The 20,428-nt window shown below is 49.0% G+C and overlaps 1 protein-coding gene across 1 annotated transcript in view; it reads right to left on the minus strand.

Moving 5' to 3' along the window:
* The window catches only part of WNT5B (Wnt family member 5B), a 73,681-nt gene extending 61,484 nt beyond the window's left edge, over positions 1-12,197 (minus strand). The window contains exon 1 of the mRNA XM_051626641.1: positions 11,861-12,197. Coding sequence (XP_051482601.1) covers positions 11,861-11,866 — 6 coding nt within the window. The 5' untranslated portion in view covers positions 11,867-12,197. The remainder of the gene's footprint in view (positions 1-11,860) is intronic.
* Positions 12,198-20,428: the final 8,231 nt, after the last annotated feature.

Below are 20,428 nucleotides of genomic sequence, written 5' to 3' on the forward strand. Positions count from 1 at the left end.
GGCAGGAACACAGGAGATGAGAACGGCATCTACTCTTCATCCTCAGGAAGTTGTGAGAGAAAATGGTGTAAGTGCCACACAAGCACCATGGAAACATGAACATGGTGGGACTTCTTCATAGACGTGAAACTAGGGGACAATAAGCCACTTTAACAGCAATATTTAGGTGCCCGATGAAGCACACTGATTGCTTTTGGGATCTAAAAAAGTACCTGAAGGGGATGAATTTCAGTGGTGTATAGCCAGCTAAGTTGCAGATAATTTGGTACATTTCAGCAAACATCCTCCCAGAGAGATTCCTCAGGGTGTCACCCCAGGGCTGTGGGAGGGTCGGAAAAAGAACATAGCTCTAGGAAGCCCAGGTTTTGCCCTGAGGGCCATGGGAAGTGATCTCCTCAGCCTCCATCAAATCAGATAGCAAATAAAACAAATTATGGTGATCAGAATGAGAAAAGGTAGTGGCTGCTCAGAAGTGTCTGCCAACCTCTCAGGTTTTGGCACTGGCAGGTTGTATGTGGTGATTCCCTTCCACCTGGAAAGCAACAGGTAGGGCACTCTGCCTCCTCCAGAAGGGCTCCCAACTGCAGTGCAGGAACACAGGGCATCTCTTGGCTTCCATGCTGGACAGTTTCCTGGCCTCAAATAAAAAATTACACACTGAAGTCTTAGCTGTAAAGGACTTTCTTCTAAGATCAGGAAAAGAATCCATCACATACTAGAAATGAAACAAGAAATCAGAGCAAACCCTAATGACAAGGTTGCATGAACAAGAGTATCCTATCAAGACCCCTATCCTGCAGCTTGCCCTTACATGGCCTGTTCTAGTTCAAGCCCTTAGGAACATTTCACTCTATAGGACAAACTTTCAGTTCAGGGCTGGACTAAGCAGAGCACAATTCATTAAGGAGAACCCAGTGCAAAACACAAAACAATTTCCCTTATTATCTTCCTTATCCTCAAAGAACAGAAAAGGCAGGGCCAGATTTTAATATCTGAGTAACACTGCAAGCCCAAAGACTTGATTTCTCCGAGTTGCACTACTTCATCCTCTTCTGTGACAACTGAGGAAGTTGAGCAGAGTAGTTGTCTCGTAGATTTCCCAACCTTTCATCCCTTTCCCCTGAAGACTGCTCTCTTGAGGCCTCTTTCCATGGTCTTACCTCATCCAAGAAAGGTCGACCACAGCTTTTTGTTCCCAGCACGTGTTATCCCTGCCCCAGGCCAGCCAGCTAAGAAAGGAGACTATTATTTAAAGAGGTGCAGAGAGGAACTGGGATATGATTGTAACAATTACAATGTCTGGGGCACCCCAAAGTACAGGACCACAATGTGCTGAGATATGAATAACCCTCGTCCTGTGAGGAAAGCTGGGCACTGCTGCACTGCATGACCACGATCCAAGAGCTAACCAGGTTTAGAAATCCCTACACATCGGTGTCCTGTTTCACAGTTCTGCGACCACAGAGATGAATAACAGTTTATAACATACGGCTTGAGGAAACCTCTTTTTCTTATCAGATTTTAAGAAAAGCAATTAACAATTTTTCTCTAATTGGAGATAAAAATTTGTTTATAAAAACTCCTGCAAATAATTCCTGTCTCATAGGTTGCTTGTGTACATATTGCTGACAATATCTGCTACCTGAACACAGAGGAATGACAAGCGTGACTTCTTACCCCTGACTGGATGAGTGCAATTCCTGCAATCAAGTTTATGATGCAAATACTTGAAGTTGAGGCATCAAAATTTAGCTCCCTTCAACAGTGTTTGCTTTAGCATGCTAACGTGAGCATTTCCATTATGAAAATAATTTGTTAAAATATTCCCAAAGACCATGGAAGACAAACACAATCAAACATCTCTTCCTCTAAATTTTGGCCTATACTAGCTGACAAGTTCAAAATACTCACCTAACTCGTAATTGTTCCAGTGACATAATGTTTGTAACAGTCCTGCCAATGTCATACACAAGGGAGGTTTCTGTGAGAACCAGTATTTTCTCCTTCAAGAATATGCCTCCTGCTCATTTAGATTAATAGATTTTACACACAGTTGTTTATGTGTGTGGCCTCCCTTGATTTTCTGAGTTCTCTTCACTCCAAACAAAACAGCTCAGGGATGCAGATGGAGCCAATTGCATTTTTGGAACAGGGGAGATAACACCTCAAAGCCAAACAGAATAAGACTTTATTTGCTTCGGAGACTTCTCTCTGGATTATGCTTTGAGGCAGCTTGACAAAAGCATGCTTCTGGGGGAACACCATAAAACTGCTTCAGAGACACACTGCAAAGAGCCTGGCAGGAAAAAGTTCCCCACAATGGTGGGAAGGGGAAAAAGTAACTTCTGAGAAGAAAGATATATGGCAGTCTGCTAGACTGCAAACAATAGATGACCAAGAAGCTGTCTCAAGTTTAAAAACATTCTGATTTCATAGAAGAGCTTGTAGCTAGACTGAGAGAGCACCAGAGTCATCCTCCGTGCATGGAATATGTATCAGGCAGCTGCACAGTGCACTACCAAATGCTGGTTAGAAAGGAAAATTTATCTTGGGAGAGAAATCTGGATATTAATTTGAAAGAACAATACAGAGCAAGAAAGATTAACTGCCCCCGGCCTCTCCAGACCAGTCACATGGATGTGCCACAGATTGAATCTGCAGTGAATTACAAATGATCACACACAAAATATTGAAGTAGCCAGCCAGCAAAACCAATGGAAACACACTTTTGTGGATCTAGTCAGAGAATGGAATCTCTGTTCCCCAAGAAGGGTTGGGATTTCAACATTTGCCTGCGTCCCAAGTAAGGATGAAGGGTCAAAATATTGTATTATTTCAGGTCATGAACAATTCCAAACACTTTGATTTGAAAATGTGGGGGGGAAAAAAACCCCAAGATATTATTGACAGAAACAAAACATTAAAAACGAAATGTTGATCCAAAACAAGGAATTCTGGGACATTGACCTGAAATTTAAACTATTGTTTCAGGTTTCAACTTAAAATGACATTTAAGGCTGAATGTTGATTGGAAACAGAAATCATTAGGTTTTGAAACATCACTATGGAAAAATATGTTTTCTTATGAACATTTCCGTTTAGAAAAACCATATTTCCTTATGAAAGCCTTTTTATTTTAACAGCTCCATGCTTGCTTGATTTGCTGCTTGAGTACTGGGCATCTGCTCCAAACATATGGATGTCCGCAGTGGTCATACCCACACTGGGGACACACTGGAGATCCCTTGTAAAAGTCCAGGAATTTGGCATAGCTGCACCCAGACTTATTTAGGAACATCATACTCTGAATATTAAAGACCAATCAGAGATTTTGATTTAGGGGCAAGTGTCCATGGTGTCAGATGAGAACTGGACAAACAGAAACCCATTTCTTCATACAGATGAGGAGTAATGTCTGAAGATACACCTAGATGCCCTCTCCAAAGCAGCATCTCTTCAGCGGCATTCAAGAAGACAGACCTCTCTCCAAAGTCTGCTTTGCAAGACTTTAGAAAAGGCAGGTGGGACTCCCTAAGCATAAATTACCTCTAACCACTTGTTACTTCTTTAATATTAATTATTTGCAGAAAAACACAAACAAAACCCTAATTTAAATTCTGGGAATGCACAACATTTTTTTAAGATGCCTCTAGGCAGATGTACAACTACCAGCAACCTCTTCCCTGTGCAGAAAAAACCAGCCAGAGTTTTCTGTAGTAGAAGGGACAATGAGAGAAAACAGTAAATCCCAAACACAAGGTTGTAAAGTTCAACTGAAAAGGCAACTATGCCACTAATGTTTGCTGCTTTGGACTCATGGGACAATGGCTATGAACATGCGAGCCTGTGCAGCACAAAAATCACACAGCAAGCCAATTTACTGTGACGTGGGACCTCAGATTGCAGGTCAACAAGATGGTCTGGAAGATCCGCTCAGCATAATGCTGAGGCACACTGAGAGAAAGCACTACCAAAGAAGGGCTGATAGAATCAAGTGATAAATTTGATGTGATTACGTTGGTATTAAAAGCCAAACGCTCATGCACATTTGGGCAGAGGAGCCGAAGGGAAAATTATTTAGGTGGAGTCACATTGTGACTGAGCAGAGCAGTGACATTTTCCTGAGACCAAAACAGGGAATGGAATATGTTCAATTGAGTCTGCAGCTTTCAACATCAGACCAGCACCTGCTATACTGATGGACCTTCTGGATGACAATCCATAACTGAGGAATGGGTGTTGCTTTTGAGCTCTTTCAATCCCAGGCTGAGTTTAGAAAACTCCTCCCACCTCATGGCAGCCCCTAATGGCTGTCCCAAGAGGCAACTGAACCACAATTTCCACAGGACTGTATCCTCCTGCATCGCTGGTCCAGCTCCAGCATACCCTACAGGCCAACATACACATGTCCTCTTGCACACTGTTCAGCTGGATAATCCTTCCCTGGCTATGGACAAAGGTTTTGGGCTCTGTGAAGATCACCACCTCTTTTAACAGGAGGAAGAATGAGTTACTGGACTGGCTAGGAAATAACAGGGATCTTCCCTGTTGCCTCATGGAACTGCAGGAATTGGTACAGGTAAGAGGCAAAGCAGTCAGTGCTGGGGGGCATGTTGTGATGGTGAACAGTACCTGGTCACCTCCAATCTGCTCAGCTCAGAGTCAACTGCATGAAGCATGAGGTTCACCAACTCAACAACTGATGGTTGGACTCAGTGATCCCAAGGGTCTTTTCCAACCTGAATAGTTCTATGATTCTATGATTCTAACTCAGATCTCACACAGGTTTACCAAAAGTGGCAATGAATTGTCAGAGCCGTATCTATAATGTATTTAAAATACATTTCCAAGTTCCAGCCCACTCTTAGATCATCACAGCATGCTACGGAGGAGACAACCAGCTCTCAGGTCTTTCACAATTGCTCAGGCTTCTTGGGACATAGCAGAGATGCTGAAAAAGCCCACAGCACTACAGTAAAGGCTGAATGTAAACAGTGTGCACTTCCCAAGTTTACCCAGCTGAAAACTTTCTTGCCATTAATAAAATAATAATAGAAGTCCATTTTGTACTTTGGAAAAACTCCCAAACAGCTTGTTAAGAGTAGGTGGAAATGGGGAATAGCTATAAAAACAGAAAAGAAACCGAGACAGGTAATTGGTCGTAATTCAGAGGAGCACTCTCTCCACTCTACCTGTAAGTCAGGCTGTAAAATCTCCACAGGTGGAATAACAGTTGCAGCCACCCACAAGGAGTGAGAAATCTGGTTTAGACACACCACACACTGGAGCAAATCTGGTTCTGGACACACTAGGCACTGGAGCAAGAGCTGACATTTTGTTTCAAAACCAGGAGCTTCCACTACAGCATGTAGAGTAATGGGGTTACCCCGTGAATATCTGCATCATCTCGATACAAGATTGTAAAGCTCCAGTTAAGTTTCCAAAGATGCAAAGCCAGGCAAAATTGACAGTGATAAAAGCCACAAGATATCCCAAACCTTCCCAACTGTGACACAGAAATTATAATGGCAAAATATTTACTAAACAAAACCCTGACATTCTGCCAGGACCAACATTTACAGTGATTATTAACAAATCTGGGCCACAGAATATAATAAGAAAACATCTAGAATTGCTCTATTTGTAAAAAGAGGAGGAAAAAAAGGAACATAATTTTCTTTTTTACAGTATCATTTTTTTATTATTAGAGACAACTTGGGTGTACTTAAGAACACCTCAGAGAGTAATGAACCCAACAGCCACAAAATTATTTTTTCTGAAAAATGTTCCATTAATGAAGACTTATTTAGGCTCATATGTTTCTCTTGCCATTCTTTAAACCATAAGAAAGCTAAGCGAAAGAGAGTCTCATTTAATTTGCTGTAGAACTCCAACTTGTCCAATAATAGAGGTGTTATAATGCTTCAGGACTCAGCAAAACAATGATACCAAGCCAGCCAAGAAGCTGAACAGAGAACAAATGGAAGATAAATTTAGGAAGACCACTGAAATACTGCCACTGGTATGACTTTTGTTAACCCTAGACCCTAAATGATGAAAAAAAAAACAACCCAAAACATGCTCCATCCAACCACTTCAGTCTCCTTCATCTCCAAATGAGATGGGAGAGTTTACAGAAAACATCTTGTATTTTCCCAAAATTCTTCAAACAAAGTAAGACTTACTTAAACTTTATGTGGGTGTAGACATATATACACACAAACACAAACACACATACCTAAATATAGAGACAATGTTGTTCTCCTTTTCTTTCCCTGAGAGAAAAACTATCAAATCCTTCAAGCCTTTCCCATGAGCTATTGAAACCACAAACTACACTAAACTAAGCACTCTTTTTCAAATCCCTGCACGCAACAGTGCCATGGGCTGTTCAGCCACAAACCAGTTCCCACTCTAGGAGACTCCATTCGAGTATCCCTGCTAGAGACCTACATCATGCATTATTTTATTTTGTTTCATTTTGCCGAATTCTGCTTGAGATCCTGAGATGAAGGTTTGCAAAATGAACTAGTCATTTTGAGTACTTGAAGTCCAGACTCCTTAAGCCTGCCCAAGAGTCAGAAATAGCTGAACCTCGGAAAAAAATCAAGGCCTTTGACAGTGTTTCAACTCGGATACCCCAAATCACTAGTCATTGCAAAAAACCTTGGCCTTCATTACCTTTCCTCTGAATATGAGAGTATTAAACACAAGGCCACCGGGTTAGCTCAAAGAGTGACCGAGGAGGCCAGGATTCAACCATCCCTCTCATGTGGTTGACCACAGCATTAACTACATGACAAGCAGGCATGCCTGGAAAAGCAGAGATCAATTAGGGGTCTCTTGCAGGGTTAGGCAGGACACGAATGGTTTGATCCTGATGGTTTTATTTAGATGCCAGTTGGGCCATATTTACTGACCCAAACTCTGAAACTTTAAAGAAAGTGAATTCTGTGCAGCTCAACAGAAACAGGAGTGCTCCTCTCCCCTGCCTCTCCCTCCTCCAGCTCCTCTGAAGCCAAAGGGCACATCACTCGATTCCCAAACAAACTGGGATGAAAGCCAGCTTGGGAAAGCCCAGCTCTGAACAAAGTGAAATGAGGAAGATGGCTTCAAAGGGAAGAACCAACTAATCTCACCGCTGGGGTCCCAGTGGGGACAGAAAGAGGCACTGTCCCTTCAGAGATGGCTAGGGAGCTCCTCAGCATGTCTGGTCTCCATTTGGAAGCAACCACAGCCAGAAGGGAAATGGCTGTGGGCTGTAGCGGAACAAGGGGAGATTTCCTGAAGACCACTGCAGAGTAAATACTCAGAGCAACCAGGGATGAGAGAACAAGGGACCCTCCAGTCCCGAGGGCTGAGCAACCGGATTTAAAAATAAAACCTACCAGCAGGGAGAACTGGCTTGCCTGGGACCTCGGAAGAGCCAGAGTCCGCCAGAGAGAGGGAGCGAGCAGCAAACCCCAACCCGCAGCAGCCAGGAAATGCTGCAGCAGGAGCCAGAGCCACAGCTCAGCCACAAGAGAACAGGTCGGCTTAGGATGGATGAAGCTGGCTGGGAAGTTAAATTTAGACAGGTAAACATACCAAGGGGAAGCGACGGGGTTCACGCAGCTCTCACCATCTGCCACTGCCAGGGCCTGGGGAGGAACCCCCAGCAAAACAGCTGGGGGGCTGCAGCTGCAGGCTGGGGCACCCCAAGATAGGGCCATTTGGGGAAAGAAGGTGGGGGAGCACTCAACTGCATCGACATTTTTTCACCATCATGAGCTCCATGCACCTCCCCAGGAAGCTGGAAAGATGTTGAGAGAAGCATGCAGGACAGCGTGGCCTGAAGAGAGCAACAGCCCCAGCAGTTGAGTATGCACATTGCACAGGGGCCGTGTAAAGGAAAGGTACCAGTGAAAACCCAACCAGAACTCCCTTTCTGAGGGAAAATGGAGTAGAAGAGGCTTGGCGATTGCTCATGACACTTAATGCAAGAGCAAGGAGTTAAAGTCTTGCAAACTCAGCCAAACTCAAGCTTGAGTCTTCCAGGCTGTGAGGACTGGAGGGCACACACAGCAGTCCCTTTCATGCCAACAAACCTCACTGCCCATTTCCCAGCTCCCAAGGACAAGTGAAGGGTCCCCACATACGGGCATCCTGCCATCAACAAAGCACTTTCGCAGAGAGCAGCCATGCACGTGAGAGCATCCCTACTTTGTGAAAACAGCTGTGCTGTGAAGTGACAATCTGCTTCCAGTGACCCTGCTGCTCTACCTCATGCAGAGCTGGGGAAGGCTTGTGTAAGCTTTACCAAGGCCTAAGCCAAAGCTTGGAAGGGGGCGGCGGATCGCAGGGTCTGGTCGCATCTGTAATTCTGTCCACAGAGTCTCAGCCAGTTACCTCTGCAGCGAGCCCAAGAGCTCACACTCTACTAAAGCGTCTTTTCCAAAAAGACATTTGGTCTTTATTTTAAGATTTTAAGATCTGGAGAAGCTAACGTTGGCTTTGGTCGTTTGTTCCACTGGTTAAATCACTCTGCTGTTAAAAACACTGCCTGTTTCTAACATAAGCATATAGAGCTTAAACATCCAGCCACATGCTCGAAGTTCTCCTCTGTAATTAGAGAGATCTCCAGGTGCCAGCTATTCTCAGTGCCACTGAAAACACTCAGGTATTCTTTCTGAAACGCTACCTAGGGCCACCTTCCTTAATTCTCTAATTTAGAAAATTATTTTTTCCAGTTCAGGAAAAATTCCCATGGCTCTTTCCTGCACTGACTTCAGTTTTAAATGAAGTCTGTATGCCTTTTTCCAGCAAGTGAAGGTCCCTTTCTCTGCAAGAAATGGAAGCAAATCACAGACTGCCCTGTCTTACATGACAACATGACTTGGCTATCTGCATCCTGATTTTAACAGGACTGTGTTTAAAAGTCTCTCTGAAATGCTTATTGTATGTGTGTCCAATCAATTTGGAAATGATGAAATGGTTTTTACTCTGACTTTGATCAATCATTAGAAAAAAAGATCGTATGAATAGAAACAATTTATGTTCATTTAAATGAGCAATCATGTAGTTTTCAGAAAAGAACTGGTTTCCTTGTCTGCCTTGGAACCCAAACCCAATGACTTCTGTACAAAAGACTCAAGATCTGAAGCAGTTCAGAAGCAGAGAGGCTGACTGGGCTAGAGAAAGGAGCAAATAGCATTAAAGGTGACAGCACTGACTTATTTATTTATTTATTTATTTAAATGTCACAGTATTTGCTCTCTTCCTAAAAGTCCAAGCTCCTGGGGACTTCACTATACAAGAACATGCATGTTTCTTTAAAAGGTGTGTTTCTGGTCTTTGCAGAGTAAGTCTGTAAAATACAATTGGGACATACCTTGCTACCTGAAAACAAACAAACAAACCTCCCAATTTTTTGGTCCCAGCTCTTTCAAAACTTCAGTTGTAATGAATTCTGACAGACTGGGAGGGAAGGGGCTGAGAGAGAAGACTTCACAGGGTTGGGAGTTTGCAGCCATCATTTCAGCTTTCCCTAAACAGAGGTTAGTCCCACATGGAAGGACATTTTCATTGTGCAGGCACTAGAGACAGGGGAAAGGACACAGGGGCTGTTCACAGCTACTGAGGAGAGGTGTGCTAATACTGAAGGAACAAAAGGACCTAGGGAGGGACTCCTTCGCAAAAGCTCTCGTGGACACTCTTGGGCACAGAAACACAAGCAAGAGACCAAACCTGGGAGCAGAGGAAACCCACAGCTGGAATGAAGCCAGCTCAACACCCCAGCTCTGCTTCATGCTTTTCCCTTCATGTACTTGGCTAATTCCTTTAAAGAAGAAGGAAAAAAAAAAAAAAAGTACTTGAGTCAGCTTCACTGCCACACATGGTAACTTATCCCATAGGATGGATGCTTGGAGTAAAAAAATGACACCTGGATTCCTGCAGTGCTTAACCTTCACCTTGGATATATCCAGGTGTTTGTCCACAGGACACTGGTTTAGGAGGAGTCTGTCTCTCCTGCCAGGTTTGAGAAAGACCACTTCTTTCACTTTTTGGAAGAAGAGCATGTACTAAAATCCATTATCCTTTTAAAACAGCATCTGTGCATGTGAGAGAAGACAGGCAGCTGCAAGTTAAACCTGCCACCACCAGAAAAAGTGGTCATTTCAGCTCATGTGTCGATGCCCAGTAGCAAATGCAGGAAGGAAGGGCAAAGACAGACTTATGCCTGAGTGTTGGTGCCCCCCCCAGACCTCCCACCTGCAGGAGAAGGTGGGGGAGACATCAGAGATATGCATGTACCAGATAGGCACTAAAGGGACAGAGAGATGAAAATGAGTGTAAAGGAAGGAGAAAACTTGCATGCCTGTTATACACTCTGCAGACACAAAAGCCCAAATAAAGGGCAACAGGAAAGAGCCCTTGATGTGTAGTCAGACAAGGGGGCATGGGTGGAGAAGACAATCCGCATGCATGGGTGAAGAAGAGCAAGTTATATTCGAAACACACAGGTGCACACAAGGAACTTGGTGCACATGCACCCAAGTTTTTGGCTATGAAGGAGATGAAGCACTGGTACATGTGTGAGAAACAGGTATCACAAAAAGAACCCCAAAAAAACCAGCCCCAAAGATGACCGGGTGAGTATGTGGGTGCAGGCAGCAAAGCAAGGGTGATGGATCACATGCTGGAGAGTGCAGACAGGAAAGCATTAAGAGGCAGGTACAAGCTGGGACAGGGAGACCAACAGGGACGCTCATCTGGTGGCAGAGGAAAAGTATGAAAAACAGGAGGCAACAAAGTGTGTCACAGCACACAAAAAAAGGTTTGGGGAAGTTATTTTGCCCATACCAGTAAGGGAAGTATTGCACCATAAATCCCAGAAAAAAACAAAACAAAACAAAAACCAACAAACAAGTTTCATAAACCAGCATGTTTGTCATGGGCATAACTGAGATGCTCATGCCCTGGTACTGTGAGACCAGGCTGCTACTCTGCCTTTCCACCCGCACCAGCACCTTCTCCCATGCCACGTGCCATGATCCGTGATGGCACGTGCTGCCACCCTGCAGACCCGTGAGTGCGGATGGGGTGGGCTGGGGGCTTGGATGATCGGGGGAAAGCTGCTGGGCTCAAGCTCAGGGAAAGGGCCCTCATCTGAGAGTAACATCTCTCCACTCAGAGTAGTGCCCACCTTACTGGAGAAACATCTGTTTTGCCTAACTCCGGTCTGTCACGTGGAAGGAAAATCTGTTTTACCAGCTCAACGCCTGCCATACCAGAGGAGCATCCCTCACATCCTACAAACGTCCCTCGGACCGGAGTATGGCCCCTCAGGCCCCCGCAGCGTCTCCACGACCACCGCGGGGCCACCCTGCAACCGGCTCCAGCCCCGTGCTCCGGTCGCCCCTCCTCTGCTCCGTGTCGTGCCGTGGGGGGCTCGCCCGGGGGCTGCTGCCCGCGGCAGCTGCAGATCAGGCACCCCCCGAGAGCCGCGGCCCCGACGGCTCCTGCTCTGGGTCGGGGCCACCCGCCGCGGGGGCTCCGCGCAGCCCGCACCGCCCCATCCTCGCTGCCCTCCGCAGCCCCTGCCCTGTCCGACCGGCGGCCGTAACGGGCCGGGGGCACCCCCGGGGGCCGGCGGCGAAAAGCGACCATGTCTCTCGGGCTGGGAGACACCAGCGACTCCCCGGCGGTAGCCGCGCCGCCTCCCGCCCCATCGGGGACCGCCCGTGGAGGCGTCCGGAGACCGCGACGGACCGGGGCAGCCGCGCAGTCCCGCACGGCGAAACGCCTCCTGCCCCCCGGCCTCCTCCCCCCGCCGCCGCCGCCGCCCTCCCCGCCGCCTCGGGCCGGGGCCGCCTCCTACCTGCATCTCCCGGGCGCCGCGTCCCCGGGCGGCGGCAGCGGCAGGTGAGCGGGCGCCCGCGGCGGGTACGGGGCTCCGCGCCCCTCGCCGCGGCGTCGCGGCGGCCCGAGACCGCGAGGGGACGCACCTGCCCCGGGGGCCGCGGCCCCGTCGCCGCGCAGGGCCGAGCCCCCCGCCGGCAGCGAAAAGGGAGCGGGGGGAGGCTGCCGGCGCTTCTCTCCCCGTCGCCGCGGCGGCGCTGAGCTCCGGGAACCGAGGGCGACTCCCGGCCGAAGTTGGCGGCGGTGGCGAGTGCCGGGCCCGGGAGGTGCCGGCGGATCCCGGGGGCTCCGGCCGCCTCCGCCCCGCCTCCCCCCGCCCCGAGCCCGCCCCCCGCCCCCTGCGCCCGCCCCGCCGCGGGCACCGCCGCCGCCGCCGGGATGGGGCTCGCTCGAGGGGGCGCGGTGGCCTCCCCCGACGGGGCGGCTCCGGGGGGCCGAGGTGCGGACCCGTTGCCACCGCCCTGTGCGGAGCAGGAGACCCCCAGGCAGCCGCGTGCCGCTGCTGGGTGGCCGCGGGGACCGGGCAGGTTCCTTTGCAGCCCTCCGGTCTCTGTCGTGCCCCCCCGGACCCGGCAGTGCTGCCCCGACAGGGACTCCCGGTCACTGGTGGGTCGGTCCCAGCGCAGCTCTGCAGTATCACTCCCTCCCTGGCTGCCAGGCCCCGCCGTCGGTGGGTGCGCGGGCCGCCACCGCCCTGGACAGCAGGCAGCTCCCTGCCCTACGTTTCTCCCTGTGGGTGCTGACAGGGCCCCTGCCCGTATGGCCCCTGGCCAGGGGAGACGGCGTGCTGGAAGCCAAAGCCCCTGTGGCATGGGCGGTGGGGTCTTTGGGTTTGAGCTGGTGACCTTCTGCTTGATCCGAGCAGGGATTTTTGGCATCTGTCTTCCAGCGCGGGCAGAGGCGGGTTGCAGGGAAAGTGCAAATGCAGCAAAGGATGGTTCGGGACGCTGTTTTAAAAGGGCTGGCAAAGCTGGGCAGGGGAGACAGCGCGCAGCTCGCATGAAGCTCTTGGTAGGGCTGGCTCTCAACAGCCACCTCCATCCCTTGCCCGCTACACCAGGAATTGCACCAGGGGCTCTCCTCCGCCTCTCCCGCCATAAAACTTCACCGATTCACAGCCAGATCCTGTTCTCACTTTTCCTGGCAGAAGCGGGGAGTATCTGCACAGGCATTAGCAGGATCACCGCGAATTTATGTCGGTGTAACTGAAAGCGGCGCCAAGCCCTCGGGATCATCGGGCATCTCAGTGCGCAGAGGCAGGATTTACATGCCCGGCCCCCGAGCTTGGTGGCAGCTCTGCAGCAGCCAAGGAAGGCAGGATTTACACTTGTTGTGTCGGGACCCCCATCTCCGGGCCCCACAGCATCAGACATCCCAAATCTCCATGCGGCAGGAGCTGTGGAGCCTGCAAGGAGTGCCTTGCTGCTCTGGCACACGCACAGCCCTATGGGGATGAGTATCCAAAGGGAGTTACACCAGGGAGGCATTTGCCCTCCCTCCGGAATTATTCAAATTTGGACCAGGTTGGGAGTTGGCTGAGGCACAGACCCCTGCACCAGTGCCTGGTTTCAAACCCCAGCATCCATTCAGGTTCAGAAGGGAGATAAATACGTGAGCATTTTTAGAGGAGCAGGTAAACGTTTGAATACAGGCCACGTGGCACTAATAATTGAAGGCTCCCAGTGTCTTAATTTATGACCAACTGTGCCAGTGTTTCCCGTTGCTGTAGTCATTAACGATACTTTCTTTTAATGGGAATAGGAGATAGGGGAGGTACAGCTGGAGGTAAATAGTAACCAGTGTTTGTGGTAGGAAATAAGGAGCCATTGTCCTCAGCACTATGTAACTAGAAAGATAATAGTTGGTACAGCAAATACCAACTAATTAGAGGGCAAAGGCAGTCTCGAAATTGCAGCTGGCTGCAGGAAATTTTAGGTGCCAGCTTTTTCACTCTGAGGTAAAGCTGGTTTACCATACAGGCTCTTGTTCCCTGCTTGTCAGGCAAACTTGCACATTCAGGCTGTGGAGGGCAGGGTTATCCTTTGGGGCCCTATAAAACACCAGTGTCCCCTCCTGGGACATGAAGATGTGGAGTGTCACAGACCTGAGGCTGGGTAATAGATTTCTTGGCCTGTGGAGTAACACACTTTTCCACTTTTGGTGTTACAAGGGGCAGCTGGCCACAACAGACTAGCCTGCCAGAGATCCTTATCAGTCCTCATGGGAATCCTGCTGGGGCTAGACCACTGCTTCACACCCTGAGATGGTGTCTTACATCAGGGTTAGAGGTGGCAGAAGGGGAGGCAGAGCTAATGTAGGATGAGCAGCAGAGATGGATGGGCAGGGCTGGATACAAGTACTCCTTAAAATCTCCACCTATGAGCTATGTGGATTATTCAAAAAGATCCAGGCTTATTGAAAAACTATGCTGGCTTCGGTGTAGTCCTTCAGGAAGGTGGAACTTCCTGCAGCTTTAATCCCTCTTTGCTGTCTCCACTCCTTCTCTGGTGGAACAAGAAGAGCCACCAGAAGGCATGTAGGCATGTGGTAGTCCCATGGAGGTGCTGGGTGCCAGGAAGGGCAGGAGAGACAGCTGGGGGTGTGCACCTCCAAAACTGGGTGAAAGATAGCACCTGGCTAGCTGCTTGAAGGTCTGAAGAAGAGGCAAGAGGTCCTCATCAAGCAGTAACAAGGTGTATGGCCCATCTAGAGGAGCCTGCCACTGTCTGTGTCTCACAAGGGGGAAGACTTGGCACTCCTGCCAGCGCCAAGAACCAAAAACCAGAATTAGTTGATCATAGTGCTTGTATGAGCAGGTGAAGACAGGAGACCATCTATTGCTTTACCTTGCTTTGTCCTCTCTGCTGGAATGTCTTTGGTGTTCTTCTCCTGGAAAGAAGAAAAGTCGGTTGCCTTCTTTTCTTCTAGTTTCCCCATAAGTTTGCTTTGTCCTCCACAAAAATAGTGGCCATTAATAACATACCATCATTTTTGTTCACTGAAGCTATTCCTCCATCTACAGGGGAGGACCAATGAGGAAAGGGCACTTATACCTGGCCAGGGATGAGCCTCACTAGGTACTGGGGGCACCAGATACCAGTAGGAGGGGCTCCTGTCTAATCTCAGATGCTGAAGATGTCATCCAGGTAGTCTTTAGAAGAAATCCCAATATGATTAAGCCTCACTGATTTAATAAGGAGCAGTATCCACAACTGGCACTGGACTTTACTCTGCAACCAGACTCTCAGATGTGACTAATATTGGTGGGACACTGTCACAGCCCACTCAGGGAAGAAGTTACCTTTGATCACTTTTGAAAGGTAGCTTAACCAATGCAGCCCCCTGGACACCACAAGCCATTTTACTTCTCTTGCTGAAACATTCCAGTGGCTCCAGTCACAGAATCACACAGAATCACAGAATCTTAGGGGTTGGAAGGGACCTTGAAAGATCATCCAGTCCAACCCCCCGACAGAGCAGGATCACCTAGAGCACATCACACAGGAAACACATCCAGGTGGGTTTTGAATGTCTCCAGAGAAGGAGACTCCACAACCTCTCTGGGCAGCCTGTTCCAGTGCTTTGTCACTCTCACAGTAAATAATTTTTTTCTGATGTTTACGTGGAGTCACTCTCTCACTCCTCATTCTCATCTGCTACAGTAATGTTGTTGTGTGTCTCACCTGGCTGGCCTCTGCTGCTGGTGAGCAGGAAGAGGGTGGGGAAGCGCTCCAACTGCTCAAGATGCGGAAATACTCAGCTCACTTGGCAGAGAAGAAGAGTGATTTTAAAATGTGTAAGAAACGTAAGTCACTCTCAGTTAATGGCATGACCCTGCAGAATACATTCAGCAGTAGGAGACCATGTGGCTCCAACTTTTCTTAACAAAGTTGTAGGCATTTCTGTGGTGCTCATAAATTCTGATCTCTTGGATAGTTTCTTCTATTCCTGTTGCAGCTGCACAATCATCTTCCCCCTAGTCAAATGGTCCTGTGCCCTCTCTGCATGCAGTGCAGAGCCAAGGTTGAGATGATGCCTACCCAAGGAGTACCTGCTGCTCCTCCCTTGGCTTCTTTCATCAGGATGGGCCTTTTTTGTCCTTTTGTTACCACTCACCCCACATTCCTGCGGTTGGATTAGTAGCAGTAGTAGGTGAATTTTTTGTGAGGAACTGGACAAATTTCCAGCAATTAGATTTTTATGAGTCAAGGTGAAATTCATGTAATAAAAATCTGGAAGTGGGAAAAAAAAGAAGAATAATCTTGAGCTCCTGACTTGTTCCAGGAGGAGGGCTCGTTCCAGACAAGTTACCTGATCTGACCTGCCTTGCAGGTATGAAAACCTTCAGTGACCCACTCCCATGTTCTCTACCTGCCCCTGCAAAGACCTAAGAAAACCACCACCTTATTCCCAGCCACTGCCCTCGTGGGAAGCAGCCAGTTTCCTTAAGGCATAAAGCTCATAACCTGAGAATTTGTGGCACTCCACAAAAGGAAATATAGGCTAAAATTCTGGAACATTTCCGAATGGTGACGTCTTTCAAAGAGTGGAATCATCTCCCCAGGGACACGTGGATGCTCTGTTCCTTGAGGCAGGGAGACAGGACCAGACAATGCACAGGGAGATATATTGTTGGGAACCTTACTGCCCCAGTCCCTAGGAAAGACAGTGAGGGGTGAGAGAGGAAATAAATTAGATTACTTGATTACTTAGATTTTTAGCTCTAATTGCTATGATCTTGCAGTAGTTTTCCCAGCCTCAAGTATAACATTAACCATCGAAGCATGACTTCACCCACGGTCAATTAAACCAGGATTCATCTGGCCTGACATCACCAAATAAAATCCATCCTGGACTCAGGGATACCCTGTTGAGAAGAGATGGGAGCCAAACAGGAGTTCCATGGGATGGACAGAAGCTGCTGCCTTTGGAGGTAGACATCTCCAAGCATGCTCTTCTGCTCCACCAGCACAGGGCACAAAGGACAATGCAGCAACTGTATGGTGGTGTTTGCCTTTCCTCACCTTGGGGATGCACTAGCAGGGTCCCTGGGAGTGATCTCCCCATCTGGATGGTGCTGCTGGCTTGGGACTGCTCCAGAGTTCAGATGGAGAGAGCTCGTGATGCTGGCTGGTATGTGCCACCCTGCCAGCTGGCAGGCTACCTCTTCATGGTCAGTGGCTACAAATGTCATTCTCCCTGCTGTTTGCCCCTGCCCTCCTGGTCCTCTGAAGCACAACTCTGGGAAGCCTGTCAGGTGCTCACAAGGGATTTGGTGTCTGGAGCTGCATTTCTGAATGTCGAGCTTCATAGGGTGGAGAGTGGATCAGGGAACTGCTCTCCTACAGCAGATCTCCTGCAGCTGCAGTCCTCCTCCTTGTAACTCCTTTCTCTTCTTTCCTGGTTCTTGAACAAAGGGTTGAACTGAGCCATTTACTAGGCTTTGAAAAGCAAGAAATCAAATAACAAGAAACCCCTGTAAAGACCCAAGGATTTAAAGGACCCGGTAGTAATCAAACAGACCTGGTGGCTGTGATGGAGTCCTGACTTGCTGGCTCCATGTAACTCAGTAGCAAGGCTGGGGAGATCACGCAGAGTTCATGCCTCCTCGTTTAGTGCTTTAATCATTAGACAGGCTCTCCCAACAGCGGGCTCTGTGGGCTGAGCAAGTTAAACTGTAACTGCCCTCTTCGGCAGCCCCCAGTGAGGAGCCCTGGCTCGTGTGACCATGGCAGGACCAACCTCCCACCAGAGTCTCACCAGCTCTCATGCTGTCTCGGGCAGGGATGCAGGCTGCCCCTGGCTGCAGGCTGGCATGGGGGTAGCTGCCCCGCATCCCCGTGGTGGCTGTGGGCATGAACCAGGACTCTGCTGTTTTTTGTCCTAGGGAGTTGGGATATCTTCCCCATCCTTTTCCCCCAAGGGTAAGATAAGCATCACCTAGCCCCATGGCACAGCTGGGCAAGGGGGGACAGGAGATGCCCCTGGAGCCAACCTGGGGCACCAAGCCCTGTGCCCTGCCACTGACAAGGGCCAGGGCTATGTGGTTCAGGGAGGCGCAGGGCCATAGCCAGACAGTGAGGTAATCTGCCCCCCGACTCCCTCCCCTCAGATTGTCTCTTGGTCTCTTCTACTTGGCTTAAACCCTGAGGCGAAGAGTTGTACATCCTTTCCAAAATTTTTATCGGCATGAATTATGACAACTCTGGATATTCTTATTGTCTGTTCAAATGGCCGATCCCGTTCTAAATTCTTACTTAATTCTTGGCCTTGGCTGCTTCCTGTGGTAATGAACTCCACAGAGCAATTAAACATGATCTGTGATAGCAACCATGTGATGGGCTTTACCAGCAGCAGCAGTGCACGTGTGTGTCTCTGTGTGCAGGCTGGGGTGTAACAGGGGGTGTCAGCACACCCCCTGCCCACTTGCAGGCAGGGCAAGCATCACCTTGTGAGGACAGGATTGAGCCCAAGGCACAGCTGGGCTGGGGCATAGGGGCACTGAGACCACAGTGGTGGGGGTCTTCACCCCGGGTGCTGTGACAGAGGGCTCCCCCAACACCTGACTCTTAGGGAATGATGAAACCCAGATTCCTGCCCTGCAAACTCAGAAGGGAGCTGTTGCTCCTCCAGCACCCTCCCTCCGGATTAGTGGAGTGATGCTGAAGTCCCACAAATCTGGCAAGATGTCCTGGAACAGCTGAGCATCCATGGGTGGTTTTGGGGAAAGCGCATGCGAGGCTTGAGCTGAGATCTGTCAGAGACAGACAAGCTCCGGCATCCCCCTCTCCTGTGGTCCATGGCTGCTCAGGACATGCAGCTGGGCTGGGAGGGGATGTATGCCCCTCCACACTGTTTCCCTTCCCCAGGATGGCACCAGGGGAGTTCCAGCTGATGCAAAGGGTTTACCTCCACTACATGTTTCCTAATTTCTCCATGTAATTCCCTTTCCTCCTCTCCCTCTCTCTCACCCTCTTTTCCCATTGCCTCCCTTTGTAATTTATTGTTTCACTTGCTCAAACATTCTTCTGTAATTCCTTCCTTCAAACACAGGACAGGGCTCTGGCTGTCTCTGGCACCATCGAGGTGAAAGGGGATTATTCTCCTGATAATCACAAACACAATTCACATGCTGCATCCAGCTTTCCTATGGACCATGCAGATAGGTGGTCTCACACTGATGGATAGAGGCAGAGGATGGGCCAATGGGGTCGAGCTCCCGCAGGCACCTCTGTGGGTGGGGATGGGGGCAGAATGTCCCAAACCTGGCATGAGAACTGCTCCTTGGGCAGGCTTGCTCAGTGCCTCTCTGTGTCACCGCTGGCTTGGGCAGTCCTGGCTGTGGGGCCGTGCAGGTGACACAGCTTCTGGGGCGGGTGGCACACACTTCATGGCCTGGCAGGCAGCAAGGGAAGGGAACAAAATGTGCTGAGACACCAAGCCAGGAGGGTGCAACCAGTGCCACCCTTTGTCACCAAAGAGTTGGGACAGCGGGAGGAGGCTGGATGGGGTCGGGAATGTCACCGCACAGAATAGGAGGGTGGGACAGAGCTGCTGGGGTGGCAGGGCTACAGAGGGAGGCTTAGGGCAGCATGCAGGGAGGGATAATATGCATGCAATGATGTACATCTGCCAGGAGCGTGATTGCTAGTGCTGCTGCCCGGAGGCAGACACTGCCCCAGGACAGAGCTCGCGCAGCCCGGGGGACGGTCGCTATTTACAGCTAGTGAAACCACAGCATGTTTCCTGCCTTTATTTCTGCGTCCCACAAAGCCCAGGGATGAACCGAAGAGCGTAAGCAAGGCTTAGGATGGGCTCCATAGCTCCTGGCTTTGCCACTCGCAAGTCATTCCACAAACCAACCTGATGACAATAAAGACCTTGTGTGAAAACCACCATGTTTTGTAGGTTTCGAAGGGTCTTTTGATGACAAATGCCTTTGCTTAATTGTCTCACCTTCACAGCAAGCTCAAGGGAGCATAAATGCAATTCTTAAACACTGTGGCTTCTAAACAAATATATATAGCATGGGTAACGTACAGGGTTACACAAACATCAGCATTAAAGCACGCAAAGTAGGCAGCACTGCAGCCACAAGATACAAAGAGGAAAGAAACCACGTGGCAATAGACAGTTTTCTTCTAAAGTACTTGGATGTTGTGCTGAATATGGCCCCAGTGCTCAGCCACCAGACAAAGAAATGCACACATATACTGATGTTCCCCTGGCACAAGCAGCCTGTGGCACATTTCAAGGGCTTAATCAGGAAAAAGTGCATGTGGGTATGTATTTATAAATGCAAGAAACTAAAGCCTTATAAACCAATGAATTCTAGTTCAGATTTCTGTCACGTGATCTTGCAAAGATAAAATTAAAGAAATAGGACTTCCCTCTTTGTGATTTAAGTGTAATTGTGTATGTGTTCTGTATTTTCTGTGCTTGACATCCTTAAGTCATGACTCTCAATTTTCAGATTGAGACACTCATTTTCCAGGATGCAGAGCCCCTACCTGCTAGCACCACTTGT

This window comes from Apus apus, chromosome 1, assembly GCF_020740795.1.
Source record: "Apus apus isolate bApuApu2 chromosome 1, bApuApu2.pri.cur, whole genome shotgun sequence".
In the NCBI taxonomy this organism is placed as follows: domain Eukaryota; kingdom Metazoa; phylum Chordata; class Aves; order Apodiformes; family Apodidae; genus Apus; species Apus apus.